At 40.6% G+C, this 24,985-nt stretch overlaps 1 protein-coding gene across 3 annotated transcripts in view; it reads left to right on the top strand.

Annotated features, from left to right (window-relative positions):
• Nucleotides 1–24,985, top strand: part of ERBIN (erbb2 interacting protein) — a 238,002-nt gene that overhangs the window by 189,166 nt on the left and 23,851 nt on the right. For 2 of the 3 annotated variants that reach the window (XM_073680223.1, XM_073680221.1), the window contains exons 15-22: nucleotides 1,345–1,414; nucleotides 3,545–3,644; nucleotides 10,337–10,458; nucleotides 13,035–13,208; nucleotides 17,362–17,544; nucleotides 19,393–19,528; nucleotides 19,858–20,041; nucleotides 22,000–23,515. In XM_073680223.1, the coding sequence (XP_073536324.1) occupies nucleotides 1,345–1,414; nucleotides 3,545–3,644; nucleotides 10,337–10,458; nucleotides 13,035–13,208; nucleotides 17,362–17,544; nucleotides 19,393–19,528; nucleotides 19,858–20,041; nucleotides 22,000–23,515 (2,485 nt within the window). The remainder of the gene's footprint in view (nucleotides 1–1,344; nucleotides 1,415–3,544; nucleotides 3,645–10,336; nucleotides 10,459–13,034; nucleotides 13,209–17,361; nucleotides 17,545–19,392; nucleotides 19,529–19,857; nucleotides 20,042–21,999; nucleotides 23,516–24,985) is intronic. The other variant, XM_073680222.1, reaches the window with a different exon arrangement.

Raw genomic sequence — 24,985 nt, 5'->3', positions numbered from 1 at the left:
TCATGAAAATCCCTTTTAAATCACCCTTTTATGTTTTATGTTTTTATCCTGTACCTAGTGCAGCATGTGAGACAAGACTGAAGATTAAAATGGATAGGGAATAACTTACAATTTAGGAAAAAAAAAACCTTTAAAGGGGTATTCCCATCTCCAATATAGTAGTAGTAGTAGTAGTTGTAGTTGCAGTTGTAGTTGTTGTAGTAGTAGTAGTTGTAGTAGTAGTAGTTGGAGTTACCTCCAATTAGAAATGTAGTATAGTTTTTCTGATTCGCTTTGTCTCTTTCCTCATGTGCATTGCAGGACCTTAGATATCCATGGTTACACCCACTGATATAGTGACAGTTAGTGATCTTGTTTCTATTGGTTGTAACAATGGATACCTAAGGTTCTGCAATGCCTGCACATGAGGAAAGAGACATAGCGAATCAGAAAAACTATACTACATTTCTAAGATATTTGCTAATATTATTATTGTTATTACACTTGCTCCATATTGGGATAGGATGTTGGAGATGGGAATACCCCTTTAAGACAACCGATCTGTGTAGGCCTTCTGAACGACTTTATGAGCTGGAGGTAAGAGCCGTTATCTTTTCCATGGAACCTGGAGCATGTAATTCTACGTTTTCCGTGCATCGGCTGGTGCTGGGGATAGATGTGGTCATTAGGAGTTAAGGGAACTGAATTTATAAAAATATATTACAATAAATCCTTTGAAATAAGGAAAACATAACTAATAATTGTATGTATCCTCCCCAAACTAAAGGAATAAGCAATACTCGGTGGTTCCCAGTTCCTTGAAGTTGTCACTATACTGGACCGAATGGTCTCAGGCAGCATGAAGTGAATGTTAGGATGGCTATATTGGCTACGGCACCAACACATTTATATGTTAAGTCTCTTAATACTTTTTTCTCCAAGTTCAGGGTAACACAAATTACTTGATACAACCAACAAATATAGTTGCACTCTGTAGCGCTATAGCATGTAAACATGTAATATATGAAATTGGAACTGCATTACTGCTCTGGAAAATAGGAAAAGATAAGATACTTGGCGCATAAAATGTCCAATTCATGTGTGCCCATGACAAGGCGATCCTCTTTGCTGGGAACCTAAACTAATAGGATCCCTCTCCTGGGCTGGGCTTTGGTATTAAGCACTTGATACAGTCGTGTTTTTGTCTACCATGCATACTCATGTTCCAGAAGTGTAGTAATAATCTGAGTGATTTACTTGAACCCTGATCTGCTCACCACAAAACGTCACAATTATTACAAGTTCTCACCACAAAAATGAATCTCTTTTGTCAACTTTCTTCATTTTATTATTTTTAATCCACAGATTGAAGAATTTGCCCTTTAGCTTCACCAGACTGCAGCAGCTCACCGCAATGTGGCTGTCAGATAATCAGGTGGGGGTTTCACTTTCCTTGGAAATGACCTTTTCCCATTCTGCTTTCTCTGTGTCCTCGATGTCTAATGAAATCTAGAGCATCGCGTGTAGATGACAGCGCTCTCGGAGCGCGGGAGAGCCGTGTATGTGTACAAGTCATTATGTGTAAAGCATTGTGTGCAGTGACAGTAGGAGGATATGCTCCTGTGCACACCACAGCGCAATTACGTGTTTGTTCCCGATACATTGTGTTCTGTCATCTGCTGTAACCTTCCTCTAAGTGCATTAAAGTAAAAGTATCGGTATCGCTGCACCCTGACAATGAGGGATTTATTCACCTATACACCTCCCGAGTAATGACATAATGCAGGCCACTCCGGGTGTGTTATTAAGCAGAGCTGGACTGCTGTTGCTGATTGCATTAATTGTTAATTAGTGTTAAATGGATGTTAGAAGGATAGAAATATTATGGGAAATGCAATGCAGACCTACCCTTTTGGGGTCTGTTTACGGAGTTTGGCCACCATGCACATTAGATGACTTGTGGCCGAATGATGCTTTGGCCAATACAGCCATCTCAGCCAACTCCCACATACACAGAAGCGCTCGTTTGGCCGAATGCTAGTGTGTTCTCTGAGAAAGCCGCTGGTGACATCTCGGCTGGCAGCTTATTTCAGGGAGAACAATACAGTACGAAATTGGACATGCCCAATTGACATCTCTCTCAACCATTTGTCGACCGGCGCCCCCACACACATTGGGCTGTTAACCGGCGCCCCCACACACATTGGGCTGTTAACCAGCGCCCTCACACACATTGGGCTGTCAACCGGCGCCCTCACACACATTGGGCTGTCGGCCAAACCCATCGATATTGGCGGGTTCAGCCTTTAGACTTTGATATACGGATGTGTGAAACCACCCTGATGTACCAGCCGGATCACGATGTACAGACTGGCCCCAAGGTCTCCTGACCCAAACTCAGCAGCCTCATATATTAACCGGGGCATGAAAAAGTATTCATACCAAGTGAACTTTTCCACATTTTTTCATGTTACACTCACAAACTTAAATATTTTTAATTTGGATTTTATGTGATATACAAAGAGAAAGTAGCAAGTATTTGTGAAGTGTAAAGGAAATGATACATGGTTTTCTAATTATTTTAAAAGTATAAATCTGAAAATTGTGACATGCATTTGTATTCAGCTCCCCTGAGTCAATACTTTGTAGGACCACTTTTCGCTGCAATTACTGCTGGAAGTATTTTAGGCTCTGTCTCTACCAGCTTTGCACATCTGGAGGCTGAAATTTTTGCCCATTCTTCTTTTTACACTCGCTCTCGCTCAGTGAGATTGGATGGAGGGTGTCTGAACAGCAATTTATACATTTTCTCACATATTCTCAATGGGATTTAGGTCTGGACTGTGACTGGGCCATTCACACACTTGAATATGCTTTGATCTAAACCATTCCATTGTAGCTCAGGCAATATGTTTAGGGTCGTTGTCCTGCTGGAAGGTGAAACTACGCCCCAGTCTCATGTCTTTTGCAGCCTTTAAAAGGTTTTCCTCCAGGATTGCCCTGTATTTCCCTCCATCCATCTTCCCATCAACTCTGACCAGCTTCCCTGCCTCTGCTGAAGAAAAGCTTCCCCACAGCATGATGATGCCACCACCACAAAAGACTTGCTACAGTAATTGCAGCGAAAGGTGGTCCTACAAAGTATCGACTCAGAGGAGCTGAATGCATGTCACAATTTTCAGTTATGAGCAGGAGTCCTATAAGAAAAATCCTCTACATCTCCTTAATTATTTTACTGAATATTATAAAGGTCAGATGTGGGTGATTTTTACATTCATGATGTAATTAAAGAGGTCGTCCACTACTTTATCCTTGATGACCTATTCTTGGGATAGGTCATCAATGTCTGATTGGTCAGGGTCCGTCTGGCACCCCTGCCGATTGCTGTTCCTGGTGTCAGTGGCCAGAACTGTTCAATTACGGAGCTGCTCAGTCTTCTGATAGTGGCCGCAGCTGGGTACTGCACATTCTCCCCCTATTGATTTGAATAGGCCCCTTCAGTTACTATTGTAGTGATGCACATTATTATGAGGGAAAGTATTGACCGAGGTTGTTTCTGTTTCAGTCTAAGCCCCTCATCCCACTGCAGAAAGAGACGGACCCAGACACCCAGAAAACGGTCTTAACTAACTATATGTTCCCGCAACAACCAAGGACCGATGACAGTAAGGACTATTTATTTTTTGTTTCCATAATGTCATTAGCAAAATTGCTCCATTTCCAGGCATGACAATTTTTACATTTATTCTTTAAAGTTATTTTTTTAAAATAATGTAAAAAAAACAAATATTTACAGAATTATATAATTTCATGTCCATTTCAGAAAGTCTCTTTATGTACGTTTTTCTGATGGAAAAAATATCTGAGAGTCCCCTCTGCTGAGACTTTCAGCTTGCAGCTAGAATCCGAGGGACCACCTAGTCCAAGTGTTCGGTTTTTTTACAGCGCCACCACAGGAGAAACTAGGCATTACACAGTAATCAATATATTGTCTTTGTACTACACAGACATATTGGGTCCTCCTAAATGAGTGCAGCTCTTTGTAGATTTTCTCTGCCAAAAATAATAGAGATGGGCCATAAAGGGGATCTCACAACCCCCAATGCTGTAGTTACAAATGGTCTTCACTACCAAAAATGACACTAGTGCACTGTACCCAACATGTCGTGGGCAATGCCAGATTGGAAATGACTATTGAAGAATAAGTCACTTTCAGCATGACTTAGAAACCTCCTTTTATTCTCCAACGACTGTGTTTGGAAAAAGAACGTAGGGACTTTTTACAGTTGAAATAAGAAGTTTACATACACTATATAAAGACACAGATGCATGTTTTTCTCAATATCTGACATGAAATCAGAATAAAGCTTTGCCGTTTTAGGTCAATTAGGATTAACATAATTTTTAACATTTGCCAAATGCCAGAATAATTTGAGAGAGAGGCATTTTTTTAAAGCATTTTTATTACTTTAAGCTTTCAGTCATAGAGGCGCGGTCAGCACAGCTTCAGCCACCATTCAGTAGAGGGCTTTAACCACGCCCCAGCTCTGACTGACAGCTGGCTGAGCACTGATGCCATGTAGAGTCGGCTGTCAGTCACTGTCGGGGTGGTTACAGCTGCTGCTCACTATACACTGACCAGTGACTGAAGTTGCGCCTCTGACTGAAAGCTGGAGGCTGCCTGGAGGAATTAAGTTTGTTTCCTTCCAGTAGTCGGGCGATTTAATAGCATTTTTTGACATGACAGGCTCCCTTTTAAAAGGAACCTGTCATGTCCTAGCTACCCTCTACACTACCCCCATAGCGTTGTTAGTGATGCAATGTGCATCACTAACAAGCTTTTTCCATTAAAATTTGTGCAGCTATAATGATTTTATAATCTTTAATATATTTAGATCCTACCTGCTCATTCAGTCACAGGGGCGTGCTTGTCACATTCAGTCATGGGTGGGCGCAGCATTCACTCACTGCTGGCGCCACCCATGTATTTGAATACTGCTCCCGGCAAGCGCTATTATTGTGGGGACTTGTAGATGTCCGGCCGCCTGCACAGTGAGGCTGTGTGATTACCAGCTTCACTGCACATGCGCTATAACGCGCTATGTTCCCCACGCATGCGCAGTGAAGCTGCGAACTACACAATGCTATGGGGGCAGTGTAGAGGGCAGCTAGGACGTGACAGGTTCCCTTTAATGTTTTTGTTGGTTAAAGGGGCATTCCCATCTCATACACCTATAGCATATCCACATATCACATAAATGTATAGTAGATGCATGTTCTACCAATGGGATCCGGATCTATCTTGAAGATAGATCCCTTTTCGCTCTTCTGTCAGTGGAGAGGTGGTCAGAATTCCGATGCAAATCAATGAGAATTCCGACCTCCTCTCTAACAGCAATCCATCAGTTGGATCTGCATCTGCTAAACATATCCGGCTTATCTTGTTAGTATTCAAAAAAAAAATACTTTGCTAAGCATAAACAAAATAAAATATATCATACAAACTGTAATCGGTATATCCATAATTTATACATACAGAAACTAAAACACTGTGAGGATATGCACAATAGTAGAAGAGTATGCACAATTATGAAAGAACATTCTGGGGTAAGAAATTAGATTGGATAGGTACATAGGCTAATTTATAGTTACATGGAATAAATGGAACTGGAGTTGTTGTAGGAAAGCAGTGTCACTGATCCCCTAAAAAGGGGCGATCTCCTTAGCCAATAAATGTTATGACAATAGAAGATAGAAAATAAAGTACAGAAGTGAAAGAAATAAAGGGGTAAAATGACTATGGAGAGGCCCATCTATTGGATAGATTGTGTGAGCACATAGATAGCATAACATTTATTGGCTAAGGAGATCGCCCCTTTTTAGGGGATCAGTAACACGGCTTTGCTACAACGACTCCAGGCTCATTTATTCCATGTAACTATAAATTAGCCTATGTACCTATCCAATCTAATTTCTTACCCCAGAATGTTCTTTCATAATTGTGCATACTCTTCTACTATTGTGCATATCCTCACAGTGTTTTAGTTTCTGTATGTATAAATTATGGATATACCGATTACAGTTTGTATGATATATTTTATTTTGTTTATGTTTAGCAAAGGCCCTGATAAAGACCATATTAGTTTGAAACGTTGGCCTGCTCATTTCTCATGGGGTTTTTCTAAATAAACATCCCTTGTATCTACATTGGAGTGCCAAAGTTTCTTTTTTGATTGCTTTTGGAATATATTACATCAGAGCACCCTTCATAAATATAACAGTGAGCGACCCCTCATTTTTTCAATATATCCTGTTAGTATGCCATAAATGTATGAGATTGGAATACCCCTTTAATGTGTAGATTTAGTACATGATTTGGTATTTTGTGAATATTGTTCCATGGACCGGTCTTGTTGTTCTCATAGGCAGCTGGATACCATTCACGCTCCAGCAGTCCTAGAATTGTGCTTAGTTCTGGATGATAATCTGCTGCATTTGATCTCTCTGCCACCACAGAAAGGAATGTTAAATGTTTACCTTGCAGATTAATCATTCTCTACCAGATGGACAAAAGGCTTCGGAGAGCAGCGCTCTTGTATAATCTGTGTTTTGACTACTACTCAGAACAGGTGCCCAGTTTCCACTGACACTACACTGTGCAATATATATATTAATTAATTTTTCTCACTTATATAGCGCCATTAATTCCACAGCGCCTTACAGACATTATCATCACTGTCCCCATTGGGGCTCACAATCTAGATTCCCTATCAGTATGTCTTTGGAGTGTGGGAGGAAACCGGAGAACCCAGAGAAAACCCTTGCAAACACGGGGCAAAATCTGCTTGATTTTGGTGCAGTTGGCCAGAAATCAAAAACCTATGAGCCTTTTTTCTATCTGAAGATTAGCACTGCCACAGATCTCTTCTCCCCTTCACCTCAATTAGAATATTGCTGATTTAAAGGGAACCTGTCAATGCATTTTTACACATGTAAGTAGTGGCATGACTGTGTAAACGATTGTCCCCCAATAAAAAGGAAACTTTTTTTTTGTAGAGCTCCGAAGTGACAGTCAAGAGAAATCTAGCATAGAAGTCATATGCAGATTAGGCTGAAAGTGCACTGGGAGCGTGTCAGTGCACTTGGACTTTCTACCCCCAGTTCGTTTTCAGTGTGGTTTACATATGGCTTCTATAATAGATTTCTACAAAAAAAAAGTTTTGTTTTTATTTGGGGAATATAATCTATATAGCAATACCACTACTTCCATATGTAAAAATGCACTGGCAGGGGACCTGAACGTTCAAGACCGCTATAATAGTGTTATACAGTGGGTACGGAAAGTATTCAGACCCCTTTAAATTTTTCACTTTTTGTTTCATTGCAGCCATTTGGTAAATTCTACAAAGTTCATTTTTTTCCTCATTAAAGTACACTCTGCTCCCCATCTTGACTGAAAAAAACAGAAATGTAGAATTTTTTGCAAATATATTAAAAAAGAAAAACTGAAATATCACATGGTCATAAGTATTCAGACCCTTTGCTCAGACACTCATATTTAAGTCACATGCTGTCCATTTCCTTGTGATCCTCCTTGAGATGGTTCTACTCCTTCACTGGAGTCCAGCTGTGTTTAATTAAACTGATAGGACTTGATTTGGAACGGCACACACCTGTCTGTATAAGACCTCACATCTCACAGTGCATGTCAGGCCAAATGAGAATCATGAGCTCAAAGGAACTGCCCAAGGAGCTCAGAGACAGAATTGTGGCAAGGCACAGATCTGGCCAAGGTTACAAAAGAATTTCTGCATTACTCAAGGTTCCTAAGAGCACAGTGGCCTCCATAATCCTTAAATGGAAGAAGTTTGGGACCACCAGAAGTCTTCCTAGACCTGGCCGTCCAGCCAAACTGAGCAATCGTGGGAGAAGAGCCTTGGAGAGAGAGGTAAAGATCCCCAAGATCACTGTGGCTGAGCTCCAGAGATGCAGTAGGGAGACGGGAGAAAGTTCCACAAACTTTCACTGCAGTCCTCCACCAGTCGGGCCTTTATGGCAGAGTGGCCCGACGGAAGCCTCTCCTCAGTGCAAGACATATGAAAGCCTGCATAGAGTTTGCTCAAAAACACATGAAGGACTCCCAAACTATGAGAAATAAGATTCTCTGGTCTGATGAGATGAAGATAGAACTTTTTGGTGATAATTCTAAGCGGTATGTGTGGTGAAAACCAGGCACTGCTCATCACCTGCCCAATACAATCCCAACAGTGAAACATGGTGGTGGCAGCATCATGCTATGGGGGTGTTTTTCAGCTGCAGGGACAGGACGACTGGTTCCAATTGAAGGAAATATGAATGCGGCCACGTACCGAGATATCCTGAATGAAAACCTCTTCCAGAGTGCTCTGGACCTCAGACTTGGCCGAAGGTTCACCTTCCAACAAGACAATGACCCTAAGCACACAGCTAAAATAACAAAAGAGTGGCTTCAGAACAACTCTGTGACCATTCTTGACTGGCCCAGCCAGAGCCCTGACCTAAACCCAATTGGGCATCTCTGGAGAGACCTGAAAAATGGCTGTCCACCAACGTTCACCATCCAACCTGATGGAACTGGAGAGGGTCTGCAAGGAAGAATGGCAGAGGATCCCCAAATCCAGGTGTGAAAAACTTGTTGCATCATTCCCAAGAAGACTCATGGCTGTACTAGCTCAAAAGGGCGCTTCTACTAAATACTGAGCAAATGGTCTGAATACATATGACCATGTGATATTTCAGTTTTTCTTTTTTAATAAATTTGCAAAAATTTCTACATTTGTTTTTTTTTCAGTCAAGATGGGGTGCAGAGTGTACTTTAATGAGAAAAAAATGAACTTTTTAGAATTTACCAAATGGCTGCAATGAAACAAAGAGTGAAAAATTTAAAGGGGTCTGAATACTTTCTGTACCAACTGCATGTGCCACATCCTGTGTTCTCATAAGGTCTTTGAAGTGACACAATAATGTTTCTATCAAGTTTTAATATGCTACTCGGCATATGCTAATGAAGCAGGACTAGTCCAGTAAGGTGTTGCTACCCCAAGACAAATTCTGCACAGTAGGACTGCTGGAAATCTCATGTCGACAGCTCTACTATAATGGGATTGTTAATTATGGCCAGGGAGGCGTAACTAGAGAGCCTAATGCAAAACTAGTCTTGAGGTAACAACCCATGCTGGACTAATCCTGCCTTATTAGCACAGGCTGTACAGCACATTAAAACTTTATTTTTAAATGCGCTAAACATTATTAGTATATATAATTCTCGCACAGTTAGGGAAAATTATAGGTTCTCTTTAAATGAAACCCATCAATCAATTCATGTTGGTCAGCATGAATCAGAGCATTGCTGCACAATTGTAGCTGGATATATTATTCTTTAAAAAGTTCAGGTGTTTCAGAGAAAGCAAAGTTTAAAGATTTGGCTGAGGACTATTGGGAGAGATGAGACTAGTTCGGCATCGCCCCTGCCGGCTTCTTCCCACACTGCTCCAGGTGAATGACAGGTCTGTGGGAGAAACCCATCAAGTCACCTGGAGCACAGCAGGGAGAAGCCGGCACGGGGCGGCGCTGGACTAGTCTTATCTTACTAAGATCCTTGGCCAGATCTTTAAACCTTTTCAGAGAATAATATATCTGGCTGCAATTGTGTAGCCAGGCTCTGATTCATGCTGAATAAATAAAAACAGCAGCAAATTAGTTCACCGGTATAGGAGCGGTTTCATAGTGGGTGCGGTGCAAAGGAACTCCAGTCCGGTTCCTGGCTGATTAAAAGTACGGAAGGTAATGTGGATCCAACAACTGCAAAAATTAGGGTGACTAAAACATCACATTTATTTAGAATATTAAATCCAGGAGAAAAATTTAAATCATGATAAGAATAAGGACACTGGATTTTTGCGTTTTGAGGTCAAGACTAAGAGTCTTTTTCATCTTTTTTTTTTTTTTTCGTATTCATCATGAATTAAATTTTTCCCCTGATTTTAATGTTCTAAATAAATGTGATGTTTTATTCACCCTAATACGTGCAGTTGATGGATCCACGTTGCTTCCATACTTCACATTCATGCTTTGTGGTTTGGGTGGAATAAATCAACTGACAGGTTCCTTTTTAAGCGCTCTGGGAGAAACCTCTTTTAGTACAGGATCAAACTTTTAAGTAGTTTAGTTCCATTTTTAATTGGATAACAATCCTCAGTTTTCTGCACAGGCATCACTTCATCTATTTTGACTAATCATGACTATATAAGCATGTTGCTCTCGTAAAGCTGGCGCCACTTTGAGCAATGTGTGTAATGGTGACTTGTGTTTGTTGCAGTTATCTTCTCTTCAGACAATGAGAGTTTTAACCCATCTTTGTGGGAAGAGCAGAGGAAGCAGCGGGCACAGGTCGCCTTTGAGTGTGATGACGACAAGGATGAGCGCGACGTTCCAGCCCGGGTCAGTATTCAACATTAATTTGTGGAAACAGCCATTGTACGTCCATATAGTTCCTGTTACCAGAGCCGTGGAGTTGGTAATCCAAGGTTCCACACTTCGACTGGTTTGTTAATGGATAAGTAATTAGTACATTTTCTATGGTAACATCACTGTATCACTGTTTATTTTTAGGCTGATAGATATTCTTTAAATTTCTAAACTTGTGTAAATTCCTATGAAAATTGATAAATTAATGAACCAATGTTAATAATGGATAATATCCTTTTTACAATTTAAGTAGGTACAGTTTTACCAACTTCACCCAAAACTAGCTCCAACTTCACAGCCCCGATTGCGCTTATTGTGTTTATTGTAAAAGCAAAGGGGAACATCTCATATTTACACCAAATATTCTACTTTTATAACAAATAAACAACTCGGGTGCAGTAAAGTGTTCACGTGTATCAATATATGTATGTGTAATATTCATACAGGATCGAATCACTATATCGAAGAACTTTTTCTTTCTCTGAAATAGGACCTGTCACGTGCTATAAATTACATTTTTATTACTTACTGCAAATGCAGCCGTTCTCCTGAATCTTATTGTTTTTCATTTGTTCCTGTGTCTCTCCATTCTTGAGATATGACCTCCTCCTTCCTATATATAAATTTAGACCATGTAGTCAACTGGGGGTAGCCATTAAGAAAAAGAGAGTTTGAGGATCACGCCCAATTGACTAGCTTTTTATACAGGAAAGAGAGGACCATATATCAGGAACAGAGATTAGCAGGATCAAAGGGAAAAAAAAAACAGATTCAGGAAAATAGCAGCATTTACACAATGTAAAACATTTTTTGTTAATGTTTATGGCTGGCAAAAAGTAATCTTTAAAGGGAATCTGTCTGCAGGTTTTTGCTGCTTAAACTGAGAGCACCATAATGTAGGGGCAGAAAGTCTGTTTTCAGGGTTGTTACTTATTAGGCAGTGTGCTGTTGTTTAGATTCAATTAGTGTTTTATCAACAGGAGATTGTCACTTTCAGACTAGGTCTCATGTGCAGGCCAGTCAGGCTAATCAGTATAATCCCGCCCCCACAACTGATTGGCAGGAAACCGCCAATCAGGAGTTCTGGATGGGGTTATGCACATCTCAGAATTCTGACTACTGCTACATCAACAGCATAAAAACAAGGATTTTATCAAAACTGCACCAAGCAGTCCAATAAATGATATATAGCTGGTATTTGGGTCTCTGCCTCTACACCATTCCGCTGTCAGATTACATAGCAAAAACCTGATGATAGATTCCCTTTCACATGTTTCTGACGACACCATACTATGTAGGATATTAAAATCTGATCTTGACATTACGATATTGCAGAATAATCTGAATAAGATGAATGTTTGGCAAACACTTGGCAGATGAGGTTTAATGTAGATAAATGTAGAGTAATGCACGTAGGATGGAGTAATCCTATTGCTACATACACATTAAATGGGAGTATACTCAGAACTACAGAACAGGAGAAGGACTTGGTTATTCTGGTTACAAGTAAGCTGAGCAGCATTAATCAATGTCAAGCAGCAGCTGCAAAAGCAAACATGATTTTAGGATGTATAAAAAGAGAAATAAAATCCTACAATCCCAACATATTGTTACCCCTTTATAAATCACTGGTGAGGCCACATCTAGAATATGGGATCCAGGTTTGGGCTCCACATTTTAAAAAGGATATTCAGAAGTTAGAGTCCGTTCAAAAGCGGGCAGCTAGATTATTACAAGGGATGGAAGGCATCTCATATGATGAGAGGTTGGAAAAGCTAAAAGTTGTTTAGCTTATAAATGAGATCCCCTCTGAGGCGTAGTTTTTCTATGTATAAATATATGTGTGGTCAGTACACAGGACCAGCACATGACTTATTCCTTCCAAAGACCATACTAAGGACCAGGGGTGGAAGAAAGGCAATTCCAGCACATAAACAGGAAAGGGTTCTTTACAGTCAGAGCAATCGGACTGTGGAATGCCGACCACAAGAGGTAGTAATGGCAGATACTAGAACAGCTTTCAAAAAGGGGCTGGATGATTTCCTCAGTACACATAACATTGTGGGTTATAAGTAATTTAGTGACAAAAAATGTATAATTGGTGGAGAAAGATTGAATTTGATGGACCTAGGTCTTTTTTCAACCTGTGTAAGGTTTATGCCTTATGGACATGGCAGAGCTGTGGTGGCGCAAGGAGTCCCTTGGAATTATTTGATATGGAAGTATCTGTGTGCCGCCAAATGGCGCTCCACTAGTGGCCATATATTGGAAATAATGAAAGACATTTCATCACTCACATTTTGAGTGAATGGTATTTAATCCACTGCATACATAGAAATCCAATGTTTCTCTCTTTCATATGTTGGAAATATTCTGCAGTGCATTTAGGGGAGAAAATCACTAAAATGTGTGTGTTCGGACCCTCGAGCGGTCAGGACGTTATCCCCTATCCCTTGGCTTTTGAATAAATTCCAAACTTGAGCATATCCCTTTAATGTGAGGTCAGACATAACTAATTAATCAGATTTTTTTCTTCTTCTTCATTCCAGGAAGGAAATTTGAAGAGATATCCAACACCATACCCCGATGAGTTGAAAAATATGGTGAAAACCGTACAGACCATAGTGCACAGGTTAAAAGATGAAGAGAAGACTGAAGAAGCCAATAATGAAATGAAGCAAAATGAAGCCCAACAGCAGCACACGAAGGACACAGGCATAAAGGTGGCGTATATTCTGATACTCTTCATGATCGCCTTTATATAACAATCCATGTAGATATATTCAGATGCAAATGGATTACAAAATGGTAACTTGTTCTTTGAAATCGTTCTCTTCACCCAGGAAAGGTAATTTGCTTGTAATGTTGTGTGAGCAAAACCTAATTCTAGTCTACAAATAACAGTGAATTAATGGTTTAATATAAAGTGAATGAGCTCATGATCTTCTCTTCCGCAGGAGGTGGCCACCTGTGCTTTTGACTCTATCTAATAAACTTTTTGGCTGTTTCTGTGTCTTCCATAGACTATCCCAATATGTATTAAATACAAACACATGGGCCATGCACATAGTGAACAAGTCTGTAGGACAGTGTTCACACCACCAAAAGACTGAAACACACAAAGACACAGTAAAACAAACGTATAAAAATACTCTGTTGTAAAAAAGTAACAGTAAACAGCAAGTGCTAGTAAAAAGGTGATAAAAAACAGGGTATTTAGTTGACACGTTTTTTGCAAAAAAAATGTATACTAAGCCGCTCTACCAACGTCAAGGTAACCCAGATCAGAGCAGCCCCTATCTGATGTATTTAAAAACTGATCATGTGTATGGTACCTATATGAGAAAATCTAACAGGTAATGTCTATGTGGACACGCTGCAGAGGATGGCATTTTATGTGCATGGCCCACAAGGGAGGGGTGGAGACCTGTTAGATCTTCTCATATAGGTACCATACACATGATCCATTTTTAAATACATCAGATAGGGACTGCTCTGATCTGGGTTACCTTGACGTTGGTAGACCGGCTTAGTATACATTTTTTGCAAAAAACGTGTCAACTAAATACCCTGTTTTTTGTCACCTTTTTGCTAGCACTTGCTGTTTACTGTTACTTTTTTACAACCGAGTATTTTTATACGTTTGTTTTACTTTGTCTTTGTGTGTTTTATCCCAATATGTAGTAGGTGTAATAATATTATTAGCAAATGCCTACAAGTAGAAATGTAGTATAGTTTTTCTGATTCGCTAGGTCTCTTTCCTCATGTGCAGGCATTGTAGAACCTTAGGTATCCATGGTTACGACCACTAGCAACTTGCTAACTGTCACTATATCGCTGGTCGTTACCATGGATACCTAAGGTCCTGTAATGCCTGCACATGAGGAAAGAGACATAGCGAATCAGAAAAACTATACTACATTTCTAATTGGAGGCATTTGCTAATATTATTATTATTACACCTACTACATATTGGGATAGGATCTTGGAGATGGGAAAACCCCTTTAAGTTAATTGTGACCACTACTTCTTTAGTATTTGATTGAGTATAAGGGAGTTCAGGCTCCTGAGAGGTGTTTTGTTCAGGAGCCTCCAACAAACATAATCCAGTTGCTAATTTACTCCTTAAAGGAGGACCTTTCACTTTCCTTAAATATGTAATTTTTAACCCCTGCTGTACAGGGCTGCGGAGTCGGTAAGCCAAACCTCCAACTCCGACTTCTCAATTTCCATGACACCGACTCCCTCATTCATGGCTCACGTTTAAGTGATAAATTTACTGTAGCACCGATTCATCTCAGCTAAAAGTCTAGACCCTTAGATCAGGAATAGGACAGACATTTATAGGACATTTCATAACTTTCTCATGAAAAAATATTCCCCACAAACTGCATTGAACTACTGTACCCAATTTATTATATATTTTAGGAGTCGGAGTTGGTGCATTTTATACCGACTCCATCAAAATGGGCTCCGACTCCACAGCCCTGCTGCTGTAGATGCGGTTCTCCTGAATCTGGCGTTGTTTTTCTTTTGCTCCTGGGAATCTCCATTCCTGAGATCTGATCCCCTCTACCCTGTATATGAATCTGGACTTGTAAGCCAAGTGGGCGTGGTCCACCAGAGGACGCTGATAGAGGAGAATAGACGACCACACACATTTGGCTAAAATGACTAGATTTACATTTGTGAGGGTCGACATACAGGAACAGGAGAAAAAATGTGCCAGATTAAGGAGAACATCAGGTAATAAAAATGACATATTTGTGGCAAGTGACAGGTTCTCTTTAACTTCAGCTTGCTCTAAAAGAAACATTAATGAATAAATAGACCAAATTAATAATATACATTCATATTTAGTGCTAAGTACTATACTAGGGTACAAACCCTGAGCAATAAATGTAATTACAGCAGGTATAAAGTGCATGTGCCAAAAAGCCAATGCACTACATGGAAGAAATACTCGTGTCAAATCCAGGTGAAAGCAGTAACATATAGAAAGAAATCTCAAAAACAAGTGCAAATGGTAAAGTCCAATGTTCACCCACCACACCCGATGTGTATTTCACCAGCAAATCCCTTTTCTTCTATCCTCCCACGTGTCATGGATTATCAGTGTTCCCTGCAGCGTGATCATTCAGAGTCCGTTTCTAATCTACCTCGAAAGATGCATAGATGCCAAAAGTTGGGCTTTTGGTCAATGTTTGTCCCAAGAATACAGTAGGCAGAGACCTTCTCGTCCTTGGCACGCACATTCTTCATATTTAGGCTTCTGAAATTGCTGGTTTTATTCTAAATGATTGTTTTATTAATGGATAATATTAGTGGCTCTGTATCATTAAGGGCCATGCCCATGGCAGATGCATTCTGGTCTGCAGGCACTCAATGTCTTGCCTTATGGTCCATCCACAGGAAGTAATTCTTCTCATTGGAAATACCTCTATAATACTGTATTTAATTGTAGTGTGCCACAATGGATTATGAAACCAAAAAAAACTCACGGCAGGAGGAAATCCTTTTTTAGCCAGACAGTTCAGATGGTTTTTCCAGTTTTCCAAGGACTAGGGTTTGAAACGCGTAACTATCTACACACGTGTATTTTTAGTTTTTTACATTTTTGTACTTTTTGATTTTTAATTAATCTAATAAATGTAAATTTTTTCTTGAACCTTGGGATGAGTGCTGGATACATCTTTTCCATAATGGGTTAAGTATGCTCTGAAACAATAGCATAACTTGAAGCTTATGGGCCTCAGTGTAAAATATACAAATATCGCTGGTCTGAAATACAGTTGGTCTTGTCATAAGGGCGAAATGAACCTTTTTGCCCCACCTCCACCAACTTCAACCTGGCCTGAAACCTTTTTGCTATAATCGCATGAAACTACATTAAAAATTGGTTTGTAAAGGAGTGGTCCTCTCAAAGAAGTTGACCAGCTTAGATATAATGGTACCAAAGTCTGATCTACATAAAAAGGTGATCTTCTGAAATGAGTGGCCTTTTGGAGAGGTTTAAATAGGTTATAACTTTCATATTTGGGATTACCCATCAAGAGTTACACCTTTTTCTGGTTAGGCAATAAAGTTATCACGCCAAGAATACTTTTGTCTTCTTTGGGCGTAAAAGTATTTACACCCTATCAATGGGATAGTAGCTAACATCACAATCGCAGGGGTCTGACCACTGGGACCCATACTGATCCCAAGAACTGTGACTCTAAAGAATCTCTTGTGAATGGAGCAGTGGTCAATCATACGCATTGCCGCTCCATACATTCTTATGGGGAGTGCCGAAGACCGCTACAGTCGGCTATCTCCAGTAATCACATTAAAAATTAATGGAGCTGCAATTCAGTCGTACCCCCAGTGATCAAGATATTATCCCCTATCTCATGAATAGAGGAAAACTTCCAAATTTGAGACAACCCTTTATTTGTAGATCCATAAGATAAAACTTCCTTGTGTAAAATATAAGGCTCAACGTATGGCATGGCCTATAGCTAGGCACTATTTTCTGGGAAAATTCAACACTCGTATGTAATTTTTATTTATTATTGGGCCTGTATAGATGATACAGTAATCTTTAAAAGATTCTTAATCCGGCTTAAAAATCATTGTTTTCGGCAACTCATTTTCCTGTTTAAGCAGGAGATGTGCTGCCGATAATAGGATATGCTATGAGCACAGAACGATTGTATTACCGATTGTTCTGTGCACATAGACTTTTCTTCTTCAGCCTGTTTAAACGAGCGGGTAAATGACCTCCAGTCTGTTCTGATATTGCCGAGTAGTGTGAAAGGGACAGAATGACAAATGTTTTCACTCCCAATGATTTCATGGAATTATTATTTTCTTTTTCATTTTGGGTATATCTAGGTAATAGAACCTGTGCTAGCTAAAAGTGAGGTAGAAGAAAAAGAAAATAAGACTGTGGGGAACTGCATTCAAAAACCTTGCGAGCCAGAGCCTCCGAACATCACAGGAAACTCCCAACCAACTAATCTGGCCAAAAATCTCTGGAATGCAAAAACTGTGGTGAACCATGACGAGACACTCGAGGTATGTGTATCATGACAGACCCTAATGTCACGATGAGTCTGCACCACCATGCCTAATGATGATCGGATCCAAACCGCCTACTGCGCCACATATCACCATTTATAATATCCCCCTGTCCCCCATTTTGTATATTGCTGTCCCGGAAGCCATAACTGTGCAGATTACAACCAGTGTCTCGTATATTGTATCTGGCAGATGAATTGGTGAGATCTTCCACTTTCTAACCAGTTGTTTAAAAGTTGTCCCTGTGTTGTTCACAGGATGATCGTTCGGCCGTGAGTCACCTACTTTACCTATATTACTAGGGAATAATGGAGCATTTCATTACTTCTAACACGAGCTCATTGTAATGGGCTTTGAACTTGCTTTTTATCCCGTCTGACTGAGCACATAGCGCGCCCGAGGGCCACCGTGTCACATTATAACTAATTCTCATCAAAGGAGGAAGTCATTGTTTTAATTCATTCTGAAAAATGGTTTTCTGTTCTGTGTCTTTGTACATTCCAGTTGTTAACAGTCTATGGATATCTTAAGTACTCTCATTACAATGCTGGGGATGTAATGATACCGGCAAAACCAAAATGTGCCCCGGACCTGTGTGATTTCTTCTAGAACTATTAATACTTGGGATATTCTTGGTCATAGACATTAAAGGGAACCTATAATCTGCAGGCCCCATGTTCTAGAGCAGGAGGAGCTGAGTAGATTGATGTATAGTTTTGTGAGAAAATATTCAGTATAATCTATATATTAATCATTTAAACCTCTGCTCTTTCTGGGGTTTTCAGTCCAGTGGGAGGTCCTATAAGTGACTGATAGTTTTCCTTGCATGAATATAGGTACAGAGATAGCTTTTAGTCACTGACAGGACCGCCCACTGGACTGAAAACCCCAGAAAGAGCAGAGGATTAAATGATTAATATATAGATTATACTGAATATTTTCTCACAAAACTATACATCAATCTGCTCAGCTCTATAAACGCATGAACTATATTTATCACTTGGCTACAGAATTAGTTTTAGGGTTCAGAACTGATCACAAGAACAAGGTCCCAAAGTCTTCTGTGTGAATGTATCAGGAGTATGTATGCATGACCACCACTCCAATCACTGTCGACAGGAGCGGCGTTCACATATGCCCACTACCACATCCTTATGCCCATGGAAGTGAATGAAGTGGTGGTTGCACATACATACTTCCACTCCATCCACACAGTAGGCTTTCGGTGCCCTGTAGTTGTGACTGGTGAGGGTCCCAGCATTTGGAACCACAAAAGCAATAGCACATTTATCATTTGATATCTGACAAGACCCCTTCAACATTCTTGTGGCACATCTTCCAGTGGATGAAGTCTTACAGCCCTTTCTAGCTAATTGATGAGGGTCTCGGCAACTGATTAGCAAATGACGGAATATGTCAGTGAGATACTGTCATATGTTTTGGGCAGAAAATAACTTTTAGGGGGTTGTCTAGCTTAGAACAAAAACATTTATATTTCCTATCGGGGAATTGTAACTTAATACAGGGGGTCCCCTTTTCAGGACTTTCTTTTGACCAGAGAGGAAAGGAAAGATTTTCCCACTCTGGAGGATCTGTCCTGTCCTGAATTAGACACGAGGCATTGATCTGAATTGGCCTCTTTTAAAATTCTCAGTTTCCTCTGTGGTGGTACTGTAGGAAAACCAAAGACTTACTGACGGGTCTACTGACAGATTACAGCTGATCACCGGGGGGTCCAAAAAAAGAGACACTTCAATAGCTACTTACTGTCTCGGGACCGTTGTAACAAGTAGGGACTGTCCTAAATGTAGAACTTATTTAATGATGATCGTCCCTCTAATATAGGGCAACATTTCTGTGCTGCAGGAGTCAGAAGACCTGTCTTATGATGAAGAAATGAAGATGGCAGAAATGCGGCCGCCACTTATTGAGACGTCCATGAATCAACCTAAAGTCGTAGCGCTGAGCAACAACAAGAAAGGTGACAATGAGCGACGCACATGCTGTGTCTTCTGGATTTCTAACCTTAGGGTAGATTCTCGCTGTGTTTGCAGGGTCCATTTATTGCGTGCATCCCTTAGCTTTCCTTAGGATACACGGACCTCGGGGTCCTCCTCATACTACTGATAATTCCCATCATAAATAGATCACTTCTCATCATCATTAATAATTACTAATGATTTACTTGGCTGCGTTACGTTTCAATCTTTCTGCTTTCCTCGTTGAATTTGGATGAAGTGCACTAATCTTCCGGCGCTGAAGTCTTGGACGTCTTCCCGAGACTAAATGTTTTGACGTATTGTGTTTCAGATGATATTAAAGATGCAGACTCTTTGTCAGACGAAGTGACCCACAACAGTAATCAGAACAACAGCAACTGTTCCTCGCCATCCCGTATGTCCGACTCGGTCTCACTGAACACCGAGAGCAGCCATGACACCTCTCTGTGCTCGCCTGAGAAGGAGTCCGGCATTGCCATGAGCTTGAAATTAAGGTAGGTGCCTTCTGATCACATTATTGCCACGTTCCTCCTGTGATCAAAAGTAACATTTATGTACAATGAACAGGTAAATCATATTGGTTAATATCAACCCATTGAACTTCTTCTCTGTATCATCAATTCTGTTAAGCTCTTTCATACGATAGGACATCCCTAACGCAAAAGTCTTATTACATCAACCAAGATATGTAAAAGTAAGGACTCATTCAGACACCCATTTTTCACATGTGTGTTCTATCTGCGTCTTTCATGGATAGAACATGTACCCATTACAGTCTAGCGGGCTGTTCACATGACATAATGGAGACATGTCCTTTTCTCATTCGGGTCATTGCTCTAACTCCCCTATTCAAATCAATGGGTTCTTGCAAAAAAAGGGACAGTGCACTGATTCCATCCATGTGTCATTCGGGCACTCTCCATTCTTCACTGTTTAATGGGTAGGGAAAACTTGAATTTTTTTTCATACAAAGAAAACAGATGCCACACTGATATTAAAATTGGGCACGAAAATTGATGAAAATCAGATCCACCACACTGATGAAAGTAGGTCCGTTATTTCTCGTATGCAAAAAAATCACCAGGCTCATGACCGTCGGCTCTTGTTTTAGTAAATGCCTGCCTTTCTTACAATATAGTAAGTTTTCTTAGAACTGTGCTGCTGCTCTTCAATTCCGCCTCAAAGTGTATGACTAAATTGACTACTAAGAGATACCACTTTTCTTGCCAGTATGTTGGGTCCGCAGAAATTGCATTGTGCCAGTGATTATCTATGTGCTCCCTTGACATTGGAAAGGCTCACACCTAACTATCAGTATACTCACGAATAAGAAACTATCAGGTCCACTGTAAGCTATTAAAATGTAAGCTCTGAACACTATACCACCAAAAAACGTAAAAACAAATAGATGGCGCCAAGGGGGTTCTGTTGGAGACCGGGCATCTCTCACACACAATACTTATCATAGCATAGAACCATTACATGAAAAGAGAAGAACTAATAAGGAAACATACATCTCGCCATCTAATATTCCAGTTATATGCATTTTCCATTTTGTCTCAATATTCCTGGTGCTCCAGTATCTAAACTAAAGGGTGATCTACTGAACAAGGCCAGCCCTGCTATAATAACTTGCCCTTAAAGTGATATTTCTATTTGTTTAGGATGAGTTTGGGTCCAATCTCTGGGAACCTCAACGATCCTGAGATTGAAGGATTGATTTCCCATCATGGGCATGTGACTTTTTCTCTGTGCAGTTTCCAACCACACAGCTATACACTGATCTACCGGTCTCTGTTCTGAAGACCCCTTCATTCAATGAATCATTGGGAATGGACCCCAACAATCCATAAACGATGCCTTCGCCTCTCATACCTATATCTCCTTGCTTATCCTTAGATCTACTTCTTTGTGGTTCTTCGGTGGATCTTAATTTTTGAACACATCATATGTCCAAGAAGTGGCTACTAGTGGAGACCCATTACTCAAATTCTTGGCAGCGTGGTCCCATCTTGTCCCATACACATGATACTTATTTCAGTGCAGTCCAGAGGAGAGGCCGGTAGTAAATAAATCCTCTGGTTCCGAGACATATTCTCCTACTCTGGCAGACGAAGCTTTCTCTATCTCTTCGCTAAACTTAGTGTAAAATGTTTATTGTTGGGTGGTGGTTGGAGTAACTTCTACTTAGTATTACTTTTCCTTGTTCTTCGGTCATGAATGACCAGGTGATTTATGCTTCTCATCTATTTTGATCTTGTATGAGAACTTGCTGATTGTTTCAAACACAAAGTGAGAAAAGTTATCCAATAATAAGCAATGTTTCAGACACACAGATGTAGATGTTGTACTTTGGTGACTTATGTTCATTGCCCTTTTGGTTCCATTTCACACATTGACAATTGTCGGTCATCTTTTAGTCCTCTCATTCCTTTATTTTTCCTTTTTCTAGACAAGAAGATGAAAACTTAAACAATATTTTACATAATGGGAGCAAATTAAACGCTGTTGATGAGCGAGAGATATCAGAGATTCCATCACCAAACAGTGAAGAGGATCTAGTCCAAGAGCAAAGACTACACATCACCAGTGACATGGCACAAAATCTGAACCAGCTGAACATTAACAATAACCTGACAACTGAAGATGGCCTGTACTCCGACACCCTAGAGCGGTCATTGATCTCACAAGAAGTTCTATCGGGAAAAGGATTTACAAACCATAATGAGAAACGGGAGACTGAAGTGTTGGAGAACAGAAAAACGTACCCAGATTTATGCGCAATTAACAAAGTTAATGGTCATTCCCAAGATGAAGATCTGTCTCCAGACATGAGTGACCCGGTGAGGAGCGCATCCGAGGATTCAGTGCCTTCATTTGATATGTGTGTTTCGAAAAGTACAGATGATTTGTCTCACCAACTCGGAGATTCAATGAGTTCGGTTGTGAAATCTCACAGTATAACCAACATCGAGACCGGTGGGCTGAGGATCTATGACATCCTCAGTGACGGTGGCTCGCCACAGCCATCCTACATTGCTAAATCCGGCGCAGCAGGTGCGGACGGACAAAATATTGTTAGGAGCAAGTCGGCCACTCTTCTGTATGATCAGCCATTGCAGGTTTTCAGCAGTTCGTCTTCCTCTTCGGATCTGGTATCTTCTGGAAAAAAAACTGTGTTCAAATTTGACTCCAACCACAACCCTGAGGGGGCATACACCATGAGAGCCCCTGGGGCATCTCAGATGCCCGCTGTGCCTCAATATAATGTTCAGTATAGTTCTAGTAGTGCTACAGCCAAGGACAATCTGTGGCCTCAGAAACAAAGCACTCCCATGGACCAAGGAAGTGTACCACCTCCACGTTACCATATGTCCGATAGTATGGATAGTCCCAGCTATGCCAAACACCCTGCCAACATGAATTTTTCTAATCATAATAATGTGCGGTCAAGTAACATGTACAGTGTGCCTCAAAAAATGGGATCAAGGCACGTAGAAGCATGGGCCATGTCCCCAAATGACCGAGTCCTTCAAGGAGCTAGTCGTAACACTCTTCAAAGACAAGGCAGTGTCTCCTCCAATGCTTCTATGACGGTGGCTGATCCAGGACCTGTCAGGAGAGTTGTTGTACCAGACGGGGACTATATGACCTACAGAGAATTACATTCAATGGGAAGACCTACACACATGATGGCAGGTCCACAGAGACCAATGTCAGCTAGGACATACAGCATCGATGGCCCTAATGTACCAAGACCGCAAAGTGCACGTCCTTCAATTAATGATATTCCCGAGAGAACAATGTCTGTCAGTGATTTTAACTACACTCGGACTAGTCCTTCCAAAAAGCCAAATGCAAGGGTTAATTCTGAGCATTCTTTACTGGACCCACAAGGCAGGAATAAAGTCCCCCATGACTGGCGGGAACAGGTCTTGCGGCACATAGAGTCAAAAAAGCTTGAGAAGGTAAGAAAAAAAATGCTTAGTATTACGTACCATGTATTCAGATCCTACTGCGATGCATCCAACAAAGCATGGTGTACAAGTACAGTATATGGAGCAAAGATGTGAGACCTAATCTTCATATCGTAATTCTATCAATTTTATTTTATTGTTTCTCTTCACATTCTATTCTTTACCACTTGAAATATTTGGTGGTGTTTGCCTTCTCATCCTGGAAAGCTGGGGGTCATATTATCCACTAATTTTATTAATACTTAAAGAATCTGGACACCTGGAGGGGCATTATTTTCTCTTAATCGAATTGCATATATTTTTAGCTAATAATTATGTTTGCATTTAGGTTTACTTAAAAGCTTTGCACCGTTTGCCTCCTATAGTCTCTGAATTTCTATGTTGCACTTTCTACTGCTGGCTGCAGACTGAGTTATCTGAGACGCCATCGGTGAGCTCGTTCTGGCGGGAGAGATAACTATTATCCTCTGTCTTCTGACTTCAAATCACCTTTCATATGGTCATAAATGAGCTCAGAGACACTCGGAGGAACAAAGATTAGAATTGTGAATTCTCCTGTCAAATGGATTTTCAGATGGAACCTGACAGCGGGTACATGCTGACATGGGCAGCATGCAGTGTCGGACTGGGTTGGCGAAGACCCACCAATAACATTGACCCTTAGGGTCCACTGTTCAGCTACATGCAAAAATAACTTGACCCTAGTACACAAATTTACTTTTGCTTATATGTAATATTAACTTGGCTAGCTTGTTTACTGAATGATTAGATGATACATTTTTTTGTGACTAATGAATCAACTGCAATAGCATCGCTCACCAGCACTACTTCTTCACAGGGGCCTACCGGAGGATTCTCCTGTTTCCCCGATGGGCCAGTCTGAGCTTTGGCAGCTTGTATCAGACACTGGCTCTATGATTTCAGACATGTATGTTTGACCATGGACAAGAAAAACAAGGACTTAAAAGCCGCTGAGGACCGAGTCACACAGGTGACTAGTTGGAAAGGCAGGTCCTTTATGGCATCTCCCCTCCCATTCCCCTTGAGTGACAGGTCTCTTCCTCATGTGAATATAGGGAGAGACCTGTGAGTCATTGGCAGTAGGCAGGGAGAATCTGCGGGTGACCTGTCTGTCCGACTAGTCTCACGTGCGTCTCAGTCCCGAGTGACTTTTACATAAATGTTTTTCTCTGAAATGCTGCGACATTGACTGGATGGATCGGGCAGCATGTATCAGCTGTCAGGTTCCCTTTAACTCATTCTGCTGCCAGCAATAGACGGTACAACACTGATGCTCTAGAACGGTGCAAAAGTTTTAATGAAATTCAATTGCAAAAATAAATTCTAGTTAAAATTACATGCATTTAAATTAAAATGTAAAAAAATAGCCTCGAAGTTTTCCATATCCTTTAACGTTGCAGTTCTACACGTTTCATGGTAGGAAAATATATAGCTTTCCAG

Source organism: Phyllobates terribilis, unplaced genomic scaffold (genome assembly GCF_046119375.1).
Source record: "Phyllobates terribilis strain yellow unplaced genomic scaffold, ASM4611937v1 Scaffold_1__5_contigs__length_1240528914, whole genome shotgun sequence".
In the NCBI taxonomy this organism is placed as follows: domain Eukaryota; kingdom Metazoa; phylum Chordata; class Amphibia; order Anura; family Dendrobatidae; genus Phyllobates; species Phyllobates terribilis.
Note: the sequence above shows the minus strand (reverse complement) of the source record. Positions and strands in the feature narration are given on the sequence as shown.